Source organism: Myiozetetes cayanensis, unplaced genomic scaffold (assembly GCF_022539395.1).
Source record: "Myiozetetes cayanensis isolate MyiCay16 unplaced genomic scaffold, myiCay2020 scf29, whole genome shotgun sequence".
Classification (NCBI taxonomy): domain Eukaryota; kingdom Metazoa; phylum Chordata; class Aves; order Passeriformes; family Tyrannidae; genus Myiozetetes; species Myiozetetes cayanensis.
The window spans coordinates 3410058-3433703 of NW_026087510.1; the positions used below are offsets into that span (position 1 = coordinate 3410058).

Sequence of the window (23646 nt, forward strand, 5' to 3'; positions counted from 1 at the left end):
AGAAAAAAAAAAAAAAGAGTTTATAAGCTCCAGGCACGGCGTTTCTCCAAGACACGTGTTTCCCCCCAAATAACGCTCCGAAATAAACACGGAATAGACCGAACCCAGCGCGACACCGTCAGTTTCAGCAGGGAGCGCATCCCAATGCCTGGGGTCACCCGCACCCTGTGTACGGGGAGAGACCCCCATCCTGGGACCGGGACAGGATCGGAACAGGACCAAGACAGAGAGAGGCCAGGACCGAGAGATGGAAACAGAGACACCAGGACTGGGACCAGGACCGTGAAACTGACAGACCCTGTCAGAGACCGGGAGTCACAGAGCGGAACAGAGACCGCGGAGAGAGAACAGGACCCGGACCTGGACCGAGAGACCTGGACTGGGACAGAGACCAAGACCAGAACCGGGACAGAGAGAGCGAGAGACCTGGACCGAAACAGGGAGACCGAGAGATCGGGACAGAGACTGAGACCAGCAGAGAGTCCGGGACCGAGAGAGAGAGATGCGAACAGAGACCGACACTGGCACCGGGACAGAGCACGGGACCGGGACCGAGAGAGTCCCTGTGAGACACTGGGACCGAGAATGAGAGAAGAGACAACGAGATCGGAACAGAGACCAAAACCAGGACCAAAGACACACAGGCAAGCAGACACACAGGCAAGCAGACACACAGGCAAGCAGACACACAGGCAAGCAGACACACAGGCAAGCAGACACACAGAGCAGACACACAGGCAAGCAGACACACAGGCAAGCAGACACACAGGCAAGCAGACACACAGGCAAGCAGACACACAGGCAAGCAGACACACAGGCAAGCAGACACACAGGCAAGCAGACACACAGGCAGAGCAGCACACACAGGCAAGCAGACACACAGGCAAGCAGACACACAGGCAAGCAGACACACAGAGCCCCGAGCCCCGCACCCGCCGCCAGGCCCCGCAGCTGCCACGGCCCGAGCGCCGCCCGCAGCCGCTCGGCCGCCATCCCGCCTTTCCCGGGCAGGATACGAACGCTCCAACCGCGGTGCCGCCCGCGGCCGCAGCCAATGGCGGAGCCGGCGCTGCCCCGGAAGGAGCGGGGCGGGCCCCGGCCCCGGCCCCGGCCCCGGCCCGGGCGTGGCGGTGGGTGCGCGGTGGGAGCTGCGGTGCGCGGGCTTCCCCGGCATCGCTGCCGCATTGCGGCCCCCCCCGCGCCGCCCCGGCCGCCCCTCCGCGGGTGTCCCCCCGGCCGCCGCTCCCGCGGGTGTCCCCGCCGCGGCCCCCCACGGGGCACCGATCCGCCAGCGGGGCCGCGGGGTCCGCCCGCGCCCGCCCCCCGCGCCGGGGCCATGAGCTTCTTCGGGTTCGGGCAGAGCGCGGAGCTGGAGCTGGTGCTGAGCGACGCCGAGAGCCGGCGGCGGGTGGAGCACAAGACGGAGGAAGGGAAGAAGGAGAAATACTTCCTCTTCTACGACGGGGAGACCGTGTCCGGGCGGGTGGTGCTCACCCTCAAGAACCCCAACAAGCGGCTGGAGCATCAGGGCATCAAGGTGGAGTTCATCGGGCAGATCGGTGAGTGGGGCGGCCTGCGGGCCCGGCTGCGCCTTCCTGGTGCCCCCTCCGTGGGTCCGGGGAGCATCGCGGTGTCCCGCGGTACCGGGGTGTTTGCCGGTGCCAAGGCTTCGGGGGGCGTCACTGCACCCCGCAGTACTGGGATCCATCCCCCTGGTGCCAGGGGTTTGGGAGTCCTCGCTGGTGCCAAGGGTCTGGGCAGCATCGCTGCACCCCACGGTACCACAATATGTACTGGTGCTAAAGGGTCTAGGGAGCATCACTGCATCCCCGTGGTACCCAAATCCCACTGGTGCCAAGGGTCTGGGGAGTATCACTGGTCCCAGGAGTCTGGGGAGCATCACTGCATCCCCGTGGTACCCAAATCCCACTGGTGCCAAGGGTCTGGGGAGTATCACTGGTCCCAGGAGTCTGGGGAGCATCACTGCACCCCGTGGTACTGGGATCCTCCTGGTGCCTGGATCCAGGGAGCATCACTGCACCCCATGGTACTGGGATCCTCCTGGTGCCTGGATCCAGGGAGCATCACTGCACTCCATGGTACTGGGATCCTCCTGGTGCCAAGGGTTGAGGGATCCTTGCTGGTGCTAAAGGTCTGGGGAGCATCACTGCACCCCACGGTACCAGCATCCTTGCTGGTGCCAAGGATCCAGGGAGCATCGCTGTGCCCCACGATAGCAGGATCCTCACTGGTGCCAAGTAGGTTACTCTCGCTCCCAGGAGGTGCTCGGCTACACGCAGCATTCCCACGGCTGCCTGACATTATTCCACCCTCCAAGCTGGGCAGCCTGGCCTGTTCTCCAGGCTTGAGCCCTGGCGGAAGGGAGGGCATTCCAGTCCTTTTCCAGGTCATTGTTGCCTTGTCCTAATTTCTTGCTTCTGCTCGGTCACCCATTTCGGCTCTGAAATGGGTGAAATTCAGTTCTGTGCAGCTGCAGGTCTGAGGCAGGACCTCCTGCCAAGGCCAGCTGCTGCTGTGCTCACTGCTCTGAGCTGTCTGTCTGCATCTCTCATGTACCTGCTGACTCTGTTAGGGATTGCAGTGGCTCTGCCAAAGGCAGTGATGGTTGGGTTTTTCCTGTGTGTCCCAAATCACCAATGGCACCTTCCCAGCCCTGACCCCACACCACCTTTTCCCTGGGTTGATCCCCTTTCCTGAGGCCTGCAGGCTCAGCTTGGCTGACTCCGTCTTTAACTCGCAGTGGTAACCCTGCATGGTTAGTTGGGTGACTTCAAGCTGTTCAAAACTTGTGGTTATCTGTGCGTGGAACCAATTTAGGTTGAATATTTCCTGCTTTCGTGGAGGAGAGGCAGCTGCCACACCCACTCTTTGATCTGAGTGGAGCTGTCCGTGTTTTCATGGACAAGATCTCGTTTCACCTGTGGTTGCTGTGCCCTGAACATGCCACCGAAATGCTGGCAGTCTGTTTTCTCAATAAACATTATGGCTCTGAAAACCTGAAATTATAGCTTATACCTATTTGACAGGCTAATGCCTGCTAAGTATGGGCTTCATCCATCCTTCCTCTGCTTATGGCTGCAGAATGCCAAACTGTGACCTTCCAAGGTAGCAGAGAGCTCAGTATACACTGACATTTGCTTCCCCTTGTTTTAAGTTTGATCTTTGCTTTCTGCATCATGTGGCAAGATGATATAGGCTGATTCCTCTTTTTCTGTGGCACGTGGCTTCTCCCTGTCACGCCAGCGAGCACTTTCCTCTCAGTGGACACAGGGATTCAGTGCAGAGAGGGCTGGTTATTTATGTCACCTGCCTGTCATCAGAGGACTCGATGACATTTGCTGTTGTGTGTAAGTGAGGGGACTTCCAGTGCCAATACTTCCATTAGAGAGATAAGGTGAGCAAAGGGCTGCAAGAATCAGACATCACTTACACGCTGAAATCTCATCGTGCATCTCAAGGAGGGAAGAGCTGCAGTTCCTGAACACCACCAAGCAGCCTCCTCTGCACAGTTTAGTGCTGACACTGAACTTGTGTGTATGTGATTGTCTGATGACTTGGGTTTTTTGTTTCCTCATCTAACCAGAAAGGCTTCACCTTGCAGAAGGACTGTGTGGGTGTCCTGTAGGCACCAGCTCACACGCAGGGCTGGGAAGGGCAGGTTTCGTTGGTGGTGATGTGTAATACCGAGCTGTGTTAATGCAAATTGCAGAGTTTTAAGGTCTGGGTGCTTTGAACTTCAGGGAGAAAACTTGGTGGAAGTGTGGAGGATTGCTTTCATTAAATGAGGAAACCTGTAGTTTCCTGCTGACGCAAGAAGGCTGTGGGAAAAGCTGAGGCAATGTGGCCGTGCTGGTTACTTGAGCTGGTTTGAGCAGTGCTCCCAAAGGTGAATGCTCTTCCCTCACCAGGGCTCACATGGCCCTTGCTGTGTTATCCAGGGGCTGGTGGAGCAGTTGACTCAGCTGCCTCCCCACACACTTGGTAGTCATGCAGCAGCAGTCGCTGTTTATTCCCTGGTGTGAATCAAGACCACTCAAACTCTTTGTTGAGATAAAGGATAAGCAGGAACAGTTGGAAGCCTCCTGGTCCTTTTGTTTTGCTTGGGCTTCAGGTCCTCTTCTCAGCCAGTCTGACCATATTTAATATTGATAAAAGTGCCTCATGTCACCCCAAGCAAGCTCCTGATTCATGGTAGCAGGTGAGGCTGTGTGGACCTTTTCCTTCCTGGCTGAGGGAGGAAAGTTGTGGCTTGCACATGGCTCTGAGGGAGAGCAGGGAACAAGTGCAGTGCCTTGCATCCCCTGTCAGGGTCTGTGAATGGTAAGGAGAGCGTAGTGATCTGGACATAGAGAGTTGCTCATAGCTGTGAAAGCTCCTGTGTCACCTGGGATTAAACCTGGACTTGTGTATTCCCTAGAACTCTACTATGACCGAGGAAACCACCACGAGTTCGTGTCTCTGGTGAAGGACCTGGCCCGCCCTGGGGAGTTCACTCAGTCACAGACATTTGACTTCGAGTTCACACACGTGGAGAAACCCTACGAGTCCTACACGGGGCAGAACGTGAAGCTGCGGTGAGTCTGCTGCCCTTGCCGGCCCCACTCCTGGCTCTGTGCAGTGTGAAAGTGCTGCTGTTCACTGGGGTGGTAACAGGAGTGCAGAATCCCTTCCCAGACATCCCTGCAATGGAACTCCAAATGAATTTGTTGGGGGCTGAGTTGTAAAAGGCTGCCTTTGAGGGCTTTATTTTACAAGCATGAATCAGGCTTTATGGAGCTTGTTTTGCCTCATTTGAGTGACAAGAGAAATCAGCCCCTTCTGAATCAATCAAATACTTGCTAATTTATTTGATAACTCAAAAAATGAAAATAAATTGTTTGGTTTAGTCTCCAATGAGGACGTTTTTGCTGTAATCAGCCTTGTCAACTTTAATTGTGCTCTGTATGCAAACAGATGCTGAGTGAGGGAACCTTTGCTGCAGCTCAGATCCCCCAAACAGGGCTTAGGTAACTCAGGCTCACAAGTGCACGGAAGCTGAGAGGAGTCTTGGAATAGTCCGCTTTTCCATTTGAAAATTCCCTTCTGTCTTTCCCAGCATGGCTGCTCCACCAGTAAGGCTGCTTGGATAGTCCAGTATGACCCAGTCAGCCCCTTGCCCTTCCCTGCTCCTCCCTAATCCGAGGGGTCTGCCCTCACAGGTATTTCCTCCGTGCCACTGTGAGCCGCCGGCTGAACGATGTGGTGAAGGAGATGGACATCGTTGTGCACACCCTGAGCACCTACCCAGAGCTCAACTCCTCCATCAAGATGGAGGTGGGCATTGAGGATTGCCTGCACATCGAGTTCGAGTACAACAAGTCCAAGTAAGTGCCTCAAGAGCGGCTGGTGGGCCGTGGGCAAACATCTGCTACGGGTTTGGAAGCCTGAGGATGAAAGTGGTGGCAGCGGTTGATGCACCATCTGCAACGTCCAGTGGGGCTGCGGGGTAAGAGCAAGTTCCTGCTCTTCAGCCCCAGCCCTGGAGCCCTGCACAGGGTTTGATCCTGGTGCTTTCTTCCCTCCCGTGGCAGGTATCACTTAAAAGATGTGATTGTGGGGAAGATCTACTTCCTGCTGGTGCGGATCAAGATCAAACACATGGAGATCGACATCATCAAGAGGGAAACGACGGGCACGGGGCCCAACGTGTACCACGAGAACGACACGATAGCGAAGTACGAGATCATGGACGGGGCTCCTGTGAGAGGTGAGGGGGCACAGGAACCCTCAGAACTCCTCTTCTGGAGGCTTCTGGGGTGGGAATATCTTGCAGTATCTTCTGCGTGCTCGGTTGTTAGCATCTTGTTCCAGTGGTGGGCTCAGGGCAGTTTACACATGGGGTTGATACGATCCCCTTCCTCCTCTGGTGCCGTGAGGGGGAACTGAGGCACAATGAGCTGCAATTCTTTCAATGCAGCAGTGGCAGAGCTAGATATAAATTCAGTGTTGGTGTGGGCCACCAGCTGGCATTGCTGCACCTTGGAGCAGAAAGGTGGTGTTTCTGCTGTGTGCCACTTGCTTTCTGGTTCCATTGCCCGGCAGAGTCACCTGCCAGGGAAAATTATCACCTTACTCATGTTTTCCTGCAGAGCTGTCGCGATTCAGGTTCCTGTGCTGTTAAAGTGGAGATGGAATAGCTGTCAGCAAGGGCAGGATCTGGCTGTGGACCATGCATGCTGAGTTTTGAAGGGAGTTGAGGTCTTCTAGCTCATGTTAGTCCACTTGTGGAAACGGTGACAAAAGTTTGTGGCCTTGTGAGTTCCTGTTTTTCTGGTGCTCTCCTGGTTTCTATCCACATCCCGTGTGTGCTGATGGCTCTGTGCACTTTGCAGGGGAGTCCATCCCCATCAGACTCTTCCTGGCTGGCTATGAGCTGACTCCAACGATGAGGGACATCAACAAGAAGTTCTCTGTGCGTTATTACCTCAATCTGGTGCTGATCGATGAGGAAGAGAGACGCTACTTCAAACAGCAGGTGAGAAACAGAGGTGTTCTCCTTGGACCTGTGGGCTGTTGATTGGGATACTGCTATGAGGGCCTATTGGGAATTTGGGATGGTGGGAGAGTCATGTTCTGAACTGAGTATCTGTCAGAACTAGACAAATTAGAGCGTGCCAGGATGGTCTAGAAGAGCTGTCCACACAGGTCTGGTGTGTGTGATGGTGGTGGGGAGCGTGGAACAAATCAGAGTGTGCAGAGATGGTCTAGAAGGCGCCACGAGCCCTGACGAGCCTCGGCTGTGTCCCTGCAGGAGGTGGTGCTGTGGAGGAAAGGAGACATCGTGCGGAAGAGCATGTCCCACCAAGCGGCCATCGCGTCCCAGCGGTTCGAGGGCACGTCCTCGCACGGCGAGGCCAAGACTCCCAGCCAGCCCTCGGAGAACAACGGCCGGCAGTGAGGAGAGGGAGGTGCTGGGCAGCCCCCGGGGACGGCAGCACCGAGGAGGAGAACCCTTCAGAGACTTCATGACAATAAATATCCGTTTTTGACTTAATTCCTTTCTTCGGAGGACTCGCAGGGTGGGAAGGGGACGGGAGGGCAAGGCAGGCTGGAGCGCTGGTGGTGCCTCAGTGCTTCCCAATCAACTACATTCCTCTGGGATCAGCTGCTTTGAGTGTCTGGAGGCTGCGGAGCTGCCTGATCTCCTCTTTGCCCCGATTGCCCGGTCTCCTCTTTCGTTGTGGCAGCGGGGAAGGAGAGAGCAAGTGAAGGCCAAATCCGCCGCTTCTTCCCAGCGGTGTGGAGGTTGCTTTGGGGTTGTGTGGGATGGATATTCTTCTTGCCTTTCTGAAATCTTCACGAGGGGAGAATGACACGGTGATTAGCTGGATGTGAGAGGAGGGACTCGGGGGGCTGTGGTGTGGCCTGCTTGGAATTGTGCGGTGTTATCCCCTCGCTGCCTCCCCTTCTTCCTCTTCGTGCTGGCATCGGATTCTTTGCCACAAACAGTTGGAGAATGCAGTTGACATCCACGGGCAGCAGCTGTGCTGTGTCCCTGCTCCGTGTCACACCAGGAGCTGTGGCTGGCAGGAGGGAGTGAGGTGTGTGGGTGCAGGAGGAGGTGGCACAGGGAGGGCAGAGCGGTGAAGGTCCCAGCGCTGCTGGGTGGGCAAGAAGTGGGGGCAGAAGGCTCCTGGCCAAGAGCAGTGCCTTCCTAGTCTTGTCCTGGCAGCTGCCTGAGTGCCCCTGAGATCCAGGCTCAGTTGCTGCACTCGTACAGGTCCCAGTTGCTGCTGCAGAGCAGGGGCAGACCAGCCTGGAGATGTCTAGAGTTTTGGAATGTGAGACAGAAACTGGAGCTGTCTTAGGAGTGAGCTTACGCTGTCCTTGTGACAGAGCAGGCTTTGTGTGCGGACAGACAGCAGCACAGGACACGTGTGTGTTGTCTGGTTTGCTCCCTCGTGCCTCTGGGACGAGGATTAGTGAGGGCAGAGGGTGGACGCAGTTGTTTTGAGAAGCTCACAGCCTGTGTGTGCTGCTCGATGAAGCCAAGCAGCAACTGGAAGAAGGATGGCAGAGCTCTCTGATTCCAGAGGCACATTCCTGCAGTCACCAGGGAGGTCTGAGGGCATGTTGTGAACTGAGAACCTGAAGGAGGGTTTTTCTTATCTAAAACAACCTGCTTTTAGCCTTCAGCTAAGTAGACTCGTGAGAACATTCCCAGAGGAAGTCGCTCCTCCGTTAAAAATCAGAGGTGGCTTTGTAGGCTTGATGGACCAAATCTGGAGGACATCCATCCTGCTGAGCTGCCCTTCAAGCAAGCAGGAGGTTAGACCTCCTACCAGAGAGAGAGGCAGGCCTGTACTAAGTGCTGGGATATGAGCTCTATCAAGTAGGATTTGTCTGGATTTCCCTGAGTTTGTGGCTGGCTGGGGTTGTGTCCAGCTTCCTTTTGGCTCTGGAATCAGGTTCCTCTGCCTCTGTCCTACAGCTGAATGTAGAACAGTTGTCTTGCAGCTGGGAAATGGAAGTTTGTGCTTTGCTTAGAGGAACAGTGCTGGTGGAGGGAGTGGGGCCAGGGTGGGGAGGGGAGCTCTTTATGTAATAAGACAGCTACTGTATTTCAGTGATAAATGTGTGTTTCTGCTTGCCAAAGTAAGTTATCTTTTACTCACCACGTGTCAGGTTGTGGTTTCCAGTAGAGCTGGCCAGTCTCTGTTGTAGAGGACACTAATGATCTCATCTCTGCTGAATGCTTGTGTCACACCATGTTTCTGCTCTGTGCCAGTGAAGACTGTGGCTTGCTTTTCTTTCCACGAGGGGTCTGTGCCATGGGCTGGAGCCGTGTCTTCCTAAGGCTGGAGCAAAAGCTCCCTTTGGACAGCTACCTTGTTGTGCCAGGGCAAGGGGTTGTCCCATGGCAAAGGAACCTGGATGTCACTTTGGGCACTCCTCCCTCCCTCCCTGGAGGGACCTGCCTGTGCTGCAGCAATGCCCAATCCTTTAGGGACAAGTGACGCTCCACTGGGAGCCTTTGGGGATAGCAGACTATCTTTCCATGGCTGAGCTGAGCACAGCAGCACCCTAACTCCCCCCCTAGCTTTCCCTCAGCTCCCACCCTGCCTAGATTTATTCCCTCTGGGGTGTAGGCCATGTGGTGTTAGAGGAACCCTGTGGAGGAAGGCACCTCCACATTGCAGGAGTGTTGTGTTTGCTGGCTGAACAGCATCAGTGCTGGATGTGAGACCATTGTCACACAAGGTCTCTGTTCAACATCTGCTCATCGCTCCTGGAGGGTTCCCTTGCAAAAGGTGCATGAGCCTGTACATTGTTTGGTTTGGTTTGTTTTTTTTTTTCTCCTACTTTGTGCCCCTCTCTCCCCCCCTTGTCCCTACTTGTGGAACCAGAATTTAGAAATGATCCCCATTTTTACTGAATCTTATGGACCATTCAACCTGTTACCCACTAGGCCCTCTGTTTGTCTGGAGTGGAGCAGATGTGCTGAGCATCCTTAGAGAGAAGGTGGAGCATAAGGTCACTCTAGGACAAGGTACTATAGAGGAGTGTTTCATTAGCATGTTAAGGGGCAGGTGCTGCTCGAGCACCCCCTGAGCTGGTGGTTCTGTGCTGTACTTGGGTCATTCCCTCTCTCCCAGGCAGAGGGGAGTGGGCAAGTACTAAACCAGGCAGTGCAACCTGTAATTAAGCCTCTGCTGTGTTTACATGTTTCTTAATTCGTTGTCTTTTCAATGGCTGTATTTTAAAAACTTGGGTTTTTTGTCTCTCCAATTAAAAAGAGCCAGCCCTGGCTGTCAAACGCTGTGCACGAGTTTGTCTGATATGTTTTATATTGGGGTTGGGTTGGGTTGGGATTTTTTCCGTGGTATTAAGAGATTTTTCTTTAGTGCAGCTCTTCAGACATGCTCGAGGAGTTTATCCTTTCTTACCTTTATAAATCCTTGGTCTTTTTTGAGACACTGCTTAGCAGCTGTGCTGGTAGAGAACCCGTGCTTAAAAATGAGCAAGTTGGCTTTATTTTCCTCTATTTCCCTGATGTCAGAACTAAAATAACATGGGAAAATTTGTACCTGCAGGAAATTAACTGTGATCTGCTTTGTATATACATCTCTAGAGAGACTACTTACAAGAGCATGTGGTGGCAGGACAAGGGGGGAATGGCTTCAAACTGAAAGATCTGGAACTAAACACCTCAAAGAGGATGTACCTGTTTGGTCCTTCAAGAGATAAATAGCAGATTTTCCCCCTATTAAAAACTGAGTAGCTGCAGTTGATTCCAAAAGGCTTTATTTATTTAAAAATAAGCAAAAAATAACAGTGTGTCAGCGTAAGGGACGTGTGGCTGAGAATCGTGTGCGGGCGTGTTGGTGGGGCTGCGACTGAGCAGGTGAACTTGAGAACTGTGCTGGTTGAGGAGGAGCATCAGCAGGCTTTGGGGGAAGCTGGGCTGCTCTCAGCTCCTTTAATGTGGCTTTTCCTCTTCCAGGCTCAAGACAAAATCAAATTGCTCTGCGTTAAAAAGACAAAAAGCCATAAGTGGAACTTGCAGGTTCTGTCTCCCCCCGGAGGGAGAGGCGTCAGGAGTCCAAGGGGGTTCTCACCTTGTGTCAGTGGTTGGATGGAAAGACGTTGTCTTGTGAAGAGCATCATGTCCTTCAGGGGCCCCCCATCTGCTTTGTGTGCCAGGTGGTGAGCCTTGATCTCCGAGAGGGGGATGAACCGCTTCGTCATCCGCACAAACTGGACGTCCACCTGCGCAGGGGTGGGCAGCAAAGGAGCAGGGTTGGGGAGGGGTATAGCCTCCAGGTGGCACATAACATCTTTGGAAGGGATAAAGATGTAAAACTGAAGCAAATGACTGATGTGCACCACCTTATCACAGCCTGGAAGCTCTTCCTTGCCCCAGGCTAAAAGAACTTCCAGGTGCTCCTGGCAGGTGATCTGCTCACATGAATCAGCAACTGTGCAACAGCAGTGTGCATTCACGTTGTCACAGCCTGTGAGCAGTCCCTTCCCTACAATTCAACATGCCTCAAAAGTACAGCTTTGTTTGCTGTGGACTGAGGTTGGTATTTAAAGATGTTCGTTTTCCTAACCCAGAGTTCTGCCATGCAGGGAGGCCAGCTCTGCACCCACGTAAGATTTGAAAATTTAGGGAGGTACATTTTGGCAGCCTTCTGGTAGGGATAGGGGAAAAGGTAGACAGAACAGGATTGATTTTCTCTTGAGAGAGAAAATCTGGCAGCTAGGCCAGGACAGAAGATTAAGATTTGCAGTATGATGCAAAGAGGCTCCTCCCTTCACTCAGTTTGCACACAAAGCTTGGAACAGCTGTATTTAGTGCAGTACATTACCATAGACCATTTGGGGTTCTCCTTTCTGCTGGTGGAATCATAGTGGGGATCCTTCTGATCAAACTGTGTGTGATCAGGGTAAGCCTCCTTTACAATCTGGAGCAGAAAGGGGAGAAGAATGTGAGACAAGTTCCCACCAATTTAAAATAACTGTCAGCAAAGGGTATGAAATGCCCTTTGAAAAAAGCTGGGACTAGACACAAGGAAGAATCCAAGTACAAAAATCAGCCTTGCTTTCCCTGGACTCCACTCTAATGGGGAGATATGTTTCCTTCACATTTCTTGGCTCGAAGCACTGCAGAGCACTCCAGCTGTCAGTGAAGCATCACCTTCTGTGGCAGGAAAACATGCAGCAGAGGAAAACTGCTGCAAGATGATGATAGTCCTTGTGGTGAGTTCTGCTCTTAGAGAAAAAGCTTTTCTGTGCCCTGGGTTTTGTATCAATGCTTTGGGGGCTCAGCTGAATTTAGTGAGTCAGATTTGAATCAGAGTGTGGAGCAACACTTGGCTTGTCTGGGAGTGCCCTGAAATGTCAGCAGGAAAGCAGCACTGTGGTTCCATCTCTCTGGGGACAGATGCCTGAGTCAGCCCTGCTGAGCTGAGGTGCCCAGGGCTCATGCCCTGCTCAGGCTGGACAACTCCTGCATTCCTTTGGTGCTGAGGCACAAGCTGGTGGATAACCCATCCATCACTACTCCCCCCCAAAAGGCAGAACACAGACACACTCACCTTGACAATGGCCACAATGCCAGGCTCTTTACAGTTACTGTGGTAGAAGAAAGCCTGCTGCCCAATTTTCATGGCTCTCAGGAAATTCCTTGCCTGTCAGGGGTAAACAAGAGACTTTCACCTCTTCCTATCAAGCTCTCAGGGCTTCGTTGCAAGCAGCCAGGAACAGGAACTAACAGCAAGAGAGGTAGATGTGCTTCAGAGCTACTCAGATTTTCCTGCAGTTGTCATAGAGATGTTTTTGTGTTGGAATTAAATTAAGGAAAAACAAGGCTGAAGAGCAAGATCCTGTTGGTTAGAAAGTGTGTGGGAATTCAACAGCTCAGCCACCCTTGTTCCAAAGACTTAACTTGCTGTTAGCAAACGGGCAGCAGAGCAGATCATGCATAGGGGGAAGCATATACAGTACAGGGATCATATCTAGTAGGGGAACCACATGAAATTCCTTTGGAAGAGAAAGCTCTACACTGACAGGGCATTTTTGGGCAAGTACAGACTTGCTAAAAGGTGTCAATATTGACAGAATATTCCCCAGCCTGAATCTACCCCTGACCCAGAGCAACTAAGGAGTTTAGACTTTAGACTCCTGCCAAAATGCACCTGTATAAACATGCCTCAAAAGGAAATGCTTCAGGAAAGGGAACCAGTTATCTGTGAGGGGAGCCACCTTTTTCCTGGTGCTATTCCAGTGACTTCTTACCTGGTAGTTTCTCACTCCATCCCAGCAGGTTGTCTGATTGGGCTGAGCTTTCAAGTCATCAACGCTGAACTGCCAAATGGAATGAAAATCAGGTTAATTCAGGAGGTATCTGTTCCTTACTGGGTCATTGCCTACACTGAGCCTAAACATTTGCTGCTAGTAGCTCCTTCTATTATAATATGGACTTGACACAATTTTTTTCTTCCCACAGGGGCTGAAGAAAAGCCTTTGCAAAGGAGGAACACTGCATTGTTGTAAAGGCAGAGCCTGAAATAGATGCTGCCCCTGTGATCAGCATCCTGAGGACCTGATTTTCTCTTTTATTACACGTATGAAACCCCAAGGTTGTCACCCTGGAAAAAACACAACGTTATGTCTTTCTATTTCCAGGAAGACAAATGGGTTTAGAGAAGAAAAACAATCTGAGTTGTCTGGTCCTGTCCCTCTGGTCACCGATGCTCTGGGCAGGAGTGACACTGCTGCTGTCCCTGCTGAGTGAGGATGGGTGTCAGTGCTTACTTTCACATCCACCCCCTTCTCCAGTCTGCTCTCCGGTTCTGATTTCAGCAGCCAGTGACAATATGTGATCTTGCTTTCCTCCCCACCAGACTCAGATTCTTTTGTCTTCTTCCAGTTCTTCCATCCTGACTTGGAGCTCCCAGCTGGAGGTTTTGCAGACTTCTCTTCCTCCTCCTTATCCGAAGTCTCCTCCTCAGTTTTGGCAATTTTAGCATCAGGCTCTTTTTTATCTTAAAAGAAAGAGGAAAAACATTCAGGTAAAACACATTTTGTTTCTGAAAATGACTGGTGCTGAAATATTTTGAGTTGTTTAAGCTGGTTTCACCTGACTGCAGGCAGAGGTTTGGTGCACCCCAGGTGTTAAGGGTAAGGTAGTAGCATTATGCACCAGTGATTCTGAGTATTTCTAATTTGCATCTGAAATAAGTATATTTTTGTGTGTGTGTGCAGCATGCACAAATGGAGTTTAAAAGTCACAGTCATTAAAAAAACCCAAACAGGATAGACCATGTTGCCCATATGAAGTGTAGTTGAAATTTTTTTAATTAATTGCTGAGAAATCAGCTGCAGGCAACAAAGTTGATTTAGGTGAATCTGGTGAGTAACAGGAACATTCAGCAGAAAAGAAAGCTATTTCTATTCCTGTAGCTGGAAACTTTGTCTTAAGCCTCCACTGAGCTCCCTGTTCAGAAGGGATTCATATCCCTTGTTTCTTCAGGACCCAGACAAAAAACCTCCCAATTATTAAGAAGTGATTTAAGGGTAAGAAGGTGGTTATTTGTTAGAGTGGATCAAACAGATGAGTGGCATGGATGAGCCAACTGTGCAATTTTTTCATCTTACACCTTTACCACCACATAATGGTGCCTCCAGTGCAAGGTTTTTTGCTTTTTTCTTTTCCCATCAGCTTCCTGGCACTACACATACTCTGACTGACCATCTCTAACGTGTAGGACCTGAAAGCTCTTCATAAATGGCTATGAATTACATATTCCTAACCAGAATTTACATCACTGTCCTTATCACACACCCAGCAGACTTGTCTCAGTCTCGCCTGGGTGCTCAGCCCATTCTACACAGGAAATGCTGTCTGTAAAACATGTGGCTCTGAAAGGCAGACGGTTAATTCGGCTGCCTGTAGTTTCACTACAGCCTGGAACCTCAAATGAGAGATGCTAAATCAGTCAGGATGTCAGCACAGACCTGCTACTGCTCCCTTGTCTCTCTTTCTGCTCGGCCAAGGCATCTCTGGTCTCTTTGAATTATCTTCACCTGATGAACGAGAGAAGGAGGAGGAATTACTGCTTATTCAGGCGAGCTGGGGAAAGCAAAGCTGGCTGAGACAGAGTGGAGAGCGAATAAATCTTTCCCTGAGCTCAGCCACTTCCTCTATCAGTGTGAATGCTGGCAGGGGCTGGGGACCGCACCCTGGGCTGATGGACACCAGCAGCAGGGCTGGATTCCTGCTCCAGGGCCGCTGGAGAACAGTCCCGGAGCTGCGTGGGCTGAGCAGAGGGGCTGTGGCTCTGGAAAAGGGAGAAGCGCTTCCCTGCGCAGCCCAGCCCCGCACCCGGGGGCTCTGGCTCAGCCTGTTGCTCGCTGGGCACCGCTCGCTCAGGTCCCTGCGGGAATGTCTCCCTTTGGAGACGTTAAAACACCACCTGGACGCCTTCCCGCGCCACCTGCCCCAGGTGACCCTGCCGTGGCAGGGGTTGTTGGGCCGGATCATCCCCAGAGGTGCCTCCCGCCCCGCACAATTCCGCGCAAAGCGCCCGGCCGGGCGGCCCATCCCCTGCCCCGTCTCTCAGCAGGAGTTCCTGGGCTCTGGGCTGGCTTCCTCCTGCCAGGCCGCCTGGCATCAACTTTTCCACCTCCCGTGCCAAGCTTTCACCACCCCCAACCCCACCATCCATCCCTCCCTCCCGCCCCCCGAGCTCCCGCTCACCGGCCGCGCCGCCGCCGCCGTGCCGGTGCGGGATGAGGATGCTCGGGGTGCGGGAGGAAGCGGTGCCCGCTATGCAAACGGCGGGGCAGGGCCGGCTCCCCTCGCTCCCTCCCCGCTCGGGCGGGCGGTGCCGGGGGCAGGACTACAGCTCCCAGCCTGCCCCGCCGGGCTCCGGGAACGCGGACGGCCCCGGCCGTGGCCATGGCGTGGCGAGCGGCCCCGCGGGTGGCGGTGCGGCTGGCGCTGGGGCGGCGGGGGATCGCGTCCTGCATCGACCGTAAGGATCCGGGGATGCCCCCCCGATCCCGGCCCCGGCTCCGCCTGCCCGGCTCCCGAGCGGGGATATCCCCCCTCCCCACCCCCGCGGCCCGAGGGGAGGCGGTCTGGGGGGAGATGGAGAGGGATCGGGGGGTCCAAGAGCCGTGCCCGCCTGGAGGGATGTGTCCATTCTCCCTGTGTCCCTGATCCCTGCGCCCGCCCGCGACGATGCGGGCTCAGATGCCCGGCAGTGGGGCAGTGCCCGCAAGGAAAGGTCCTTCACCTTCCCTGTACCTCCCTTATGGTTTTTAGGCCGTGCCCGGCAATGGGCCACAACCCACAGGTAAACATCTTTCCCCATCCCTCTCCCCCTTACCTTTGTTAGACCGTGCCCAGCAGTGGGGCAGGACCCACGAGGAAAGGTCCTCCCACCTCCCTGTACCTCATTACCTTTGTTATACCGTCACAGATTTCCAGGCTTGACAGTGAAATCAATATCTCAGAAAAGGGGGATTGCAAAAAACAAGGAAAGTGTGTGGGTTTTTTGGATGGGCAGACTCATAGGACAAGGGGGAATGGATTTAAACTGAAAGAGGAGTGATTTAGGTCAGATGTTAGGAAGAAATTCTTCTGGTGGAATTCCAGCTGGCACAGGTTGCCCAGAGACACTGTGGCTGCCCCATCCCTGGAAGCGTTCAAAGCCAGGTTGGATGGGGCTTGGAGCAACCTGGGATAGTGTTTGGTTTGTCCTAAGAAAGCTCCTCCCAAAGGCCCCTGATATTCCTGAGGAGCAGAGAAACGGTCTATGCAGCAGAGACCCTGAGCTGTTTGTATGAGTTACGGGGCACTTTGAGGTGTAGAAGAGGTGGTTTTGCTGCTTTGCCACAACCGACACATATTCCAATCTCTTCCTGCTTTTCCAGCATCCGTCGGACTGACTGAGGATCAGAAGGAATTCCAAAAAGTTGCCCTTGATTTTGCTGCCAAGGAGATGGCTCCTTACATGGCTGAGTGGGATGAAAAGGTATGACAGCCTTGGAGGAGTTGGGCTGCTCACTTTTCCCTCCTTTAGCATGTTGTGTTCCTTGGGTCTCACCAAGGGGTTCCTGCAATACCTCCTCGGTGCTGTTGTGCCATCTGTAGAGATTTTCGTTGAAGCTGCTGCTGCAGCTGGGGTGGGAAGTCATCAGAAATACTTTAAAGCTTTCCTAACCAGGCTGTTCCATCACCTGAAACCCGGATTTACTCCTAAGAATGGAACATGTCTGTGTAGGGAGCCACCTCTTCTTTAACCCACTCGGTCAACGTAAACTCTGCAAGGAATGTGGGACTGCACTTGGTAGCCCAGGTGTACCAGAAGATTGAATTGATGATGAATATTCACTTGGGAAATCTCTGCCTGCCCCAACAGGAAACATTCCCAGTGGAAACCATGCGGAAGGCAGCCCAGCTGGGATTTGGAGGATCTACGTGAAACCAGATGTCGGTGGCTCTGGATTGTCACGACTCGACACCTCCATAATCTTTGAAGCTTTATCAACAGGATGTACCAGCACCACTGCTTACATGAGCATCCACAAGTGAGTGTGTCTGCAGGGGGTGGATGGAAAACCCAGCTGCTCTGTGGGCTCTAAATCCAGCTGGAACAGCTTCCTGGGCGCTGCTCATTTAAATATTTAAATTGTGACCCCGAGTAGGCACGTCCCTGGGAGGATCCCTGGATAGCAGTAAACAAATAGGCTACAAGAGCTGGGATGCCACCAAGAAGTAATTTTAGCTTTGTGGCATGCAAGATGGGATTAAGTTCTGGATTTTGTTCCCTGCTCTCCCACTTAAGCTGTCTATAGATAGTAACCTGCCTGGAAAAAGCCTTTGTGCATTGGCCATACTGTGACAGAGCCCAGAGGCACCACCTGATACCAGGGCCCTGTCCTGCCTGTACAGACATGTCCAGGGGCAGGCTCACTTGGCACTGGAAGCTGAAATGGTGATGCCTCCTCCTTCCAGGTGCAGTTTTCTAAGACAGAGTAGGGCTGAGCATGGAGGGGAGCACTGAGGCTGGTAGTGCTGTCCCCAGGGCAGTGAGCCTGTGGTGAATGGCAGGTGATCTCCTGGCTTCCAGGACACCTCATTTTGCCCTGTTTTGAGTTGGAACAGTGCACTTTCTGGCCTCAGGGCTTGTGGCTGATCCTTTGCTCAGTTCAGGAGCTTTGCTCTGTTCAGCCAGGGATGTTCTTGCGTGACCTGCCTTCCTCCCAGGGCTGTGCTCACACCCTGTAAAGCTGCCCCTTCCCTCCCACTCCAGCATGTGTGTTTGGATGATCGACACCTTTGGCAGCGAGGAGCAGCGCCGCAGGTTCTGCCCAGCCCTCTGTAGCATGGAAAAGTTTGCCTCTTACTGCCTGACTGAGCCAGGTGAGCGTCCTCGACCAGGAAACCACCTCCCTTCCCATTCTCCTAACACAGCTTAACTGGACAGGAACACTGAATGGAGCTGGAGGTGAAAAGTTTCTTTTCGTGTTCATTTGGGGAAGCTGGGGAAGGGCAAGTGGGGAAACTCAGGTGTCTCCTGAGGAGAATTTGTAGGCTCTGCACCCTCTGCTTCACTGACTGCTTCCTTACCTCTCCAACAGGGAGTGGAAGTGATGCAGCCTCCCTGCTGACCTCAGCTCAGAGGAAAGGGGACACCTATGTCCTGAATGGCTCCAAGGTACCTCTTTGCTCCTCCTGAAGCTGCCTGCACACTGGGGCCTGGGTCTCACTGTCCTTTCCATCCCCTGCTGTCTCCTCTGTGCATTCTCCCAAGGTGGGATGTGCTCTGCAGGGCTTTCACCAGAGTCCCTAAATTCCTCCTGGCTGTGGGGTCTTTGCCCCTCTGCCTTTGTATCCCAGCTGCTGCTGCGGGCTCAGGGCTGGCACAGGAAAGCCACACTTCTCTCTTTGTGCCCTTCTGCAGGCCTTCATCAGCGGGGGAGGGGACACTGATGTGTACGTGGTCATGTGTCGAACGGGAGGCCCAGGCCCCAAGGGCATCTCCTGCCTGGTGGTGGAGAAGGGCACTCCAGGCCTCAGCTTTGGCAAGAAGGAGAGGAAGGTAAGAGGCTTGGCTTGTACCTCCTGAGTGCTTGAGGGAAGTGCAGGACAGAGATGACAGAATCACAGAATTTAGCTTGGAAAAGGTCTCCAAGATCGCTGAGTCCGATCTCCACTTTGTCCTCCAACCCGGAGCACTGAGTGCCGTGTCCAGTGATTCCTTGAACACCTCCAGGGCTGGAGACTCCAAACCTCCCTGGGCAGCCTCTTCCAATGCCTGACAACCCTTTCAGTGAAGAAATTCTTCCTGATGTCCAGCCTGAACCTCCACTGGCACAGCTTGAGGCCGTGTCCCCTTGTCCTGATGAGCTTGTCTGTGCAAAGCATTTGGGTTCTCTTCTTGGACAGGACTGGAGTCCCAGCCTGGCATGGCTTTACCAAGCCAAGTCCAGCTTTGGTGAAGTTTGCCAAATACCCATCCCTGTGGCAAGTGAAGGATTTTAGTCTCAGGAACATGAAGGTTCACTGGATCTCTGCATTTTCTCAAATACATTCCAGTTTCCACACTGAGGACAAAGCACGCAGAGGCAGCTGGGCAATGAGACCGAGGGGTTGGGTGCAGGCTGGGTGGTTCTCTGCAGGAGCTGGAGGTGTGCTGCTCTTCAGGCAGCTGGAAGGTGCTCTGTTTTTTCCCAGGTAGGCTGGAATTCCCAGCCAACTCGGGCTGTGATCTTCGAGGACTGTGCTGTTCCTGTTGGCAACCGTCTGGGAGCTGAGGGGCAGGGCTTCAGCATCGCCATGCAGGGGCTGAATGGAGGCAGGATAAACATCGGTGAGAAGGGCAGGGGGTGGAGGGCAGGATCATCTCGATGTTCATCTGAATTGGCTCCATATTCACCCTGTGCCCTTGGCTTCTCCCACCAGCCTCGTGCTCATTGGGAGCTGCTCATGCCTCCGTTCTCCTGGCTCAGGAGCACCTCACCGTCCGCAAACAGTTCGGGGAGCCCCTGGCAAACAATCAGGTAACCCTCCCATCAGCTCTGCACCCCTCTGCTCTTGCTGCTCCTGCGAACAGGCAGAGGTGCCATCACTCCCTTCTCGGGGTTTTCCCTGGAGAAGTCAGGAACGCCCTTTCCCTGCGTGAGGAAGCGCGGTCGGGGCCGGGCGCTGCCTGAGGGCGGTGGGGCTGTGGTTCAGGCCCCCCCTGGGGGTGCTGACCCCGTGCTCCCTGTGGCAGTACCTGCAGTTTGGGCTGGCAGAGATGGCCACGAGGCTGGTGGCGGCGCGGCTGATGGTCCGTCACGCGGCGCGGGCCCTGCAGGACGGGCGGGAGGACGCGGCCGTGCTCTGCTCCATGGCCAAGCTCTTCGCCACCGACGAGTGCTTCCTGGTAGGTCACTCAAACACTGCTCGCTGTCAGCACTTCTGAGAACCCCCCCTTTGGTGCCCAGGGTGGCAGGAGGAAGTTTGATGCCGTAGCCACCCACACCCAAGTGCGTTCACTGAGCCTTGTTTAGATAGAAGGACATGGATTCATTGGAGCCAGTCCAGAGGAGGCCACCCAGGTGATCAGAGGGATGGAGCACCTCTCGTAGGAGGAAAGGCTGAAAGAATTGGATTTGTTCAGCCTGGAAAAATAAGGCTTTGGGTGATGTAACTGCAGTCTTCCAGAGGACCTGAGGGAGCCTACGAGAAAGCTGGAGAGGGAATATTTACAAGAGCAGGTGGTGACGAGGGGGAATGGCTTCACACTGAAAGAGGACATTTAGATCAGATTTTAGGAAGACATTCTTGACTGTGAGGGTGGGGAGGCCCTGGCACAGGTTGCCCAGAGAAGCTGTGGCTGCCCCAGCCCTGGAAGTGTCCAAAGCCAGGTTGGATGGGGCTTGGAGCAACCTGGGCTGGTGGAAGGTGGCTCATGGCAGGGGTTTGGAACAAGATGAGCTTCCAGGGACCTTCCAACCCAAACCATTCTGCAGGGAGCAGAGCATTTGTATTTTCAAAGGATAATTTCCATGTTGCATGGTGATCGTTCCTAGGTAGCAAGTGGTCTTTCCTAGGACCACTGAAAAATACCTGATCACTTTGAAAAATACCTTATTATTCTCACACCTTATCAAAATGTCCCTGAAAAGAGAAAGCAAGAAGGGAGAGAAAAGGAAACCTGCCCCTTGACGCTTCCTAAATCAGTGTAATTTCGAAGCCACTGTGCTTTCTCAGCACTCTGTATTTTTGCCATTATTATGCTTTATATCCCAAATTGAGGGATGGGACACACGGAGTCGTGTTTCCATGGAAACCAGCGCCCTCCAGGCCCTTCCCCTGAGTGGTCGCCAGGTGGCGATCGGGCGGTTCGGGTTTGCATCTGCCAAACCACAGACACGCAGCCCCAAAAAAATCGCCTTATTCCCTAAAAATACCCATCCCTGGGTATTCCCATCCCCATCCCCGCCTGTTTCCGTGCAATCCCGGTCGCATAAACGCACCCTTGATGTGAAACAGCACTTGGGTGACGTGATAACAGCCAGAGAGCAGCACTGATGGGGACTGAGAGCAGAGCTTTGGCGTCACACCACGGGTTCAAGAGATGAGATTGGGTGACCGGGGAAAAACAATGAGCCCAGGTTCCTGGGGGTCTTACCGGGCTCCTGCCACTGCTGTGTCCTCCAGAAGTCACCTCAGCAGCGATATTCTCCTCTCAGATCTGTAACCAGGCTCTGCAGATGCACGGGGGCTACGGCTACTTGAAGGATTATGCAGTGCAGCAGTTTGTGCGAGACATCAGAGTCCACCAGATCCTGGAAGGTAAGAGACACTCTTACTGCCAGTGACTTGGCAGAGGAGTCAGGAGAGAAAACCCCCTCTGGAGGCCCCCACCTGCCCACATGACTCTGTGATTCTTAGGTTGCAGAGTCCTGGTTTGCTCTGAGCATGAGGTGCCCCTGGGTGTCCTGTGTGTGAGTGCCCTGGCTGGGAGCTCTGGGTGTGTTGGAGCAGTTACTGTCTATTTTAAGAGCCTTACAGCAGAGGAAGATATTTAGTTGTCATGTTAGCAGTGCCTCTGTCCAGTTCCATCCTTGTCACGTGATGGTTCTCCCTAACAATTCCTTTCTTGTGATTCTGCACTCTTTGACATCACGTCTCTAACAGTGTCTGGCCTTTTCTAATCTCGATTTGGCCTCCTAAACATTTTGTTTTCCCTCCTTTGAAATCCCTTCACCTACAACCAGGGTATCTGATAAGGGACATCCTCTTTCCAATACTGAGTGGGCTTGCAGCCTTTGTGTGTGCTGTAATGCAGAGAGCTCAGATGTTGGTGTAAATCCAGTTCTGCTCAGTGCCCGGTGCCTGCACCCTCCCAATGCCCAAATAAAAGGCAGCACCACCATCTGAAGCCTTTTCCAGGCAATGTGCTGGCACTTGTCAGCTGTGTTTTGGCCCAGCACCTCCTAAATGCCACCTCATCTGGTGGGAAGAACTTTTCTGTGCTGTAAACTGCAGATCAGGGAAGAATTCCCTTTGCCTTTCTGGGGGGTAAAATGTTGGATCATCTCTTAACTGTCTTGCCTTTGCAACCCTGTCCTGCTGCAGGTACCAACGAGGTCATGAGGATGATTGTGGCCAGGAATCTGCTGCAGGGATGAAGCCAGGAGCCATTCTCCAGCCTTAAAATTCCTTTGCCTGTTGCAGCTCAGCCTGTTTCCTTCCCCTGCTCACCAGCTCTCTCCCTGGGAGTGGAGAGGGGGATCCCCCAGTGGAAACAGTCTTCCTGCCTTATCCCAACGGGAGCACAGCTGGATGGCACAGCTGCACTCTGTGCCTGGCAGAGCTGCTGTCACCAGCCTGGACACATAAATCACAGCTGTGAATACAAGGCTCTGTCTCCAAATCTTGCTCCTGGCCTGTTTGGCCACCCCTCCTCTTTGGAAAGAGCAACACCAGACCTGCTGCTCCCCTCTGGCAAGCCAGGACTGGAGCAGGAACTCAGGCAGAGGTGCAGCCTGATCCCATGGGATCAGTGAAATCTTTAGTTTGAGGGAGTTAATTGCTCTGCTTAAAAACCTGGGTGCTGACAGTGATCCACAGGAACTGCTCTGACCACCTGCAGAGTGCAGTGGCTTTTATCCCAGGGGCAGGATGCCTCCTGCTCAGATAGAAGCACTCCCTCTTTTCCCAGCACACCTTTCCTGATGTCCCCACCACTGCTTGTTCTCCATATTCCCACCACATCTTGGTGCTTAATCTCCAAGAAGCCTTTGCAGCACAAAAATGCAAATGAAAAACCAAGGTTCTGCACAGAAATATTGAACTGTGTTGCCTCATTGCTGCGAGTGGTGTAAGGGGAGTAAAAATATATGTAAATTAAACTATTTTTTTCCCCTGGGGTCTGGAATCAATAAAGCAATGATGGAAATGTTATTGGAGTGTCAGCTGCGATGATTTTCCTCTGTGGTATTTCAGGTGTTTAAGCAGAGCTAACAGAGTTTTCCAAGTAGGGCTTGCAAAATAATTCTGCTTGAGGGTTTTTTAGTTAATGTCTTTATTAACCTCTTCAAATCAACCACCTCCTTGTTTCTCTCAGCAGTACCTGGCAGGGAGGGGGAGATGACAGAGCATTAGCAGCAGAATCATGGAATTGTTTGGGTTGTAAGGGACCTTAAAGATTATCTCGGGACACCTTCCACTAGAGCAGGTCCAGACAAAGGTGTGCTTTGGTATCAGTGTTTCTGCACACCTGGGGCTCAGCCAGGAACAGCCCCCTGCCCCCGGTGAGACCCCCTGCCTGGGCAGGAGAGCCACCCTGGGGCACGGGAGGGGGCTCTGGCCAGGCTGTCTGGGGTCTCCGGCTGGGGTTCCTATCAGGAGTCTCTCTTTGGGATCTCTATCAGGGCTCTCTGCCAGGGGTTTCTCTCTGGGGTCTCCCTCTGGAATCTCTCACTACTGGGGGTCTGTATGCGGGGGTCTCTCTCTGGGGTGACTATTGGTGGTCTTTATGGAGGGTCTCTCCCCAGAGTTTCTCTCCGGTGTCTCTATCGGGGGGGTCTCTCCCTAGAGTTTCTCTCCGGTGTCTCTATCGGGAGTCTCTATCG

At 53.3% G+C, this 23646-nt stretch overlaps 4 protein-coding genes across 4 annotated transcripts in view; 2 read left to right on the forward strand and 2 right to left on the reverse strand.

Annotated features, from left to right (window-relative positions):
• Nucleotides 1-1045, reverse strand: part of NCAPD3 (non-SMC condensin II complex subunit D3) — a 28087-nt gene extending 27042 nt beyond the window's left edge. Inside the window, exon 1 of the mRNA XM_050322855.1 lies at nt 933-1045. Coding sequence (XP_050178812.1) covers nt 933-993 — 61 coding nt within the window. The 5' untranslated portion in view covers nt 994-1045. The remainder of the gene's footprint in view (nt 1-932) is intronic.
• A 170-nt stretch (nt 1046-1215) lies between these two features.
• On the forward strand, nt 1216-9822 carry VPS26B (VPS26 retromer complex component B). The gene is made up of 6 exons (XM_050322953.1): nt 1216-1559; nt 4439-4595; nt 5220-5384; nt 5592-5767; nt 6393-6535; nt 6812-9822. The coding sequence occupies exons 1-6, from the start codon at nt 1337-1339 to the stop codon at nt 6956-6958; spliced, it is 1011 nt and encodes a 336-aa protein (XP_050178910.1). The 5' UTR covers nt 1216-1336; the 3' UTR covers nt 6959-9822.
• Nucleotides 9823-10288: 466 nt separating this feature from the next.
• THYN1 (thymocyte nuclear protein 1) lies at nt 10289-15378 on the reverse strand. Its single transcript, XM_050322954.1, has 8 exons — nt 15266-15378; nt 14524-14592; nt 13321-13550; nt 12802-12870; nt 12102-12194; nt 11373-11468; nt 10620-10770; nt 10289-10527 (listed from the first exon to the last, which is right to left on the reverse strand). Exons 2-8 carry the CDS (start codon nt 14564-14566, stop codon nt 10481-10483), a joined length of 729 nt encoding a protein of 242 aa, XP_050178911.1. The 5' UTR covers nt 14567-14592; nt 15266-15378; the 3' UTR covers nt 10289-10480.
• A 33-nt stretch (nt 15379-15411) lies between these two features.
• On the forward strand, nt 15412-22975 carry ACAD8 (acyl-CoA dehydrogenase family member 8). Its single transcript, XM_050322952.1, is given in 12 exon segments — nt 15412-15542; nt 16447-16547; nt 16935-16986; nt 16989-17103; nt 17829-17938; nt 18157-18233; nt 18480-18617; nt 19253-19388; nt 19481-19578; nt 19794-19946; nt 21259-21361; nt 22148-22975. Coding segments are annotated over 12 exon segments (1212 nt in total). The 5' UTR covers nt 15412-15466; the 3' UTR covers nt 22201-22975.
• The last annotated feature ends 671 nt before the right edge of the window (nt 22976-23646 follow it).

Bases quoted from the DNA above. Each gene is read 5' to 3' on its own strand.
- VPS26B (XM_050322953.1), top strand. From the start codon at position 1,337: ATGAGCTTCTTCGGGTTCGGGCAGAGCGCGGAGCTGGAGCTGGTGCTG. The intron at 1,560-4,438 runs GTGAGTGGGGCG...TGTATTCCCTAG, and splicing joins GGAGTTCATCGGGCAGATCG to AACTCTACTATGACCGAGGA. The intron at 4,596-5,219 runs GTGAGTCTGCTG...CTGCCCTCACAG, and splicing joins GGGCAGAACGTGAAGCTGCG to GTATTTCCTCCGTGCCACTG.
- THYN1 (XM_050322954.1), bottom strand. From the start codon at position 14,566: ATGCCTTGGCCGAGCAGAAAGAGAGACAAGGGAGCAGTAGCAG. The intron at 13,551-14,523 runs GTCTGTGCTGAC...CTTTCTTTTAAG, and splicing joins AGACAAGGGAGCAGTAGCAG to ATAAAAAAGAGCCTGATGCT. The intron at 12,195-12,801 runs GTAAGAAGTCAC...TACCCCTGACAG, and splicing joins ATGGAGTGAGAAACTACCAG to GCAAGGAATTTCCTGAGAGC.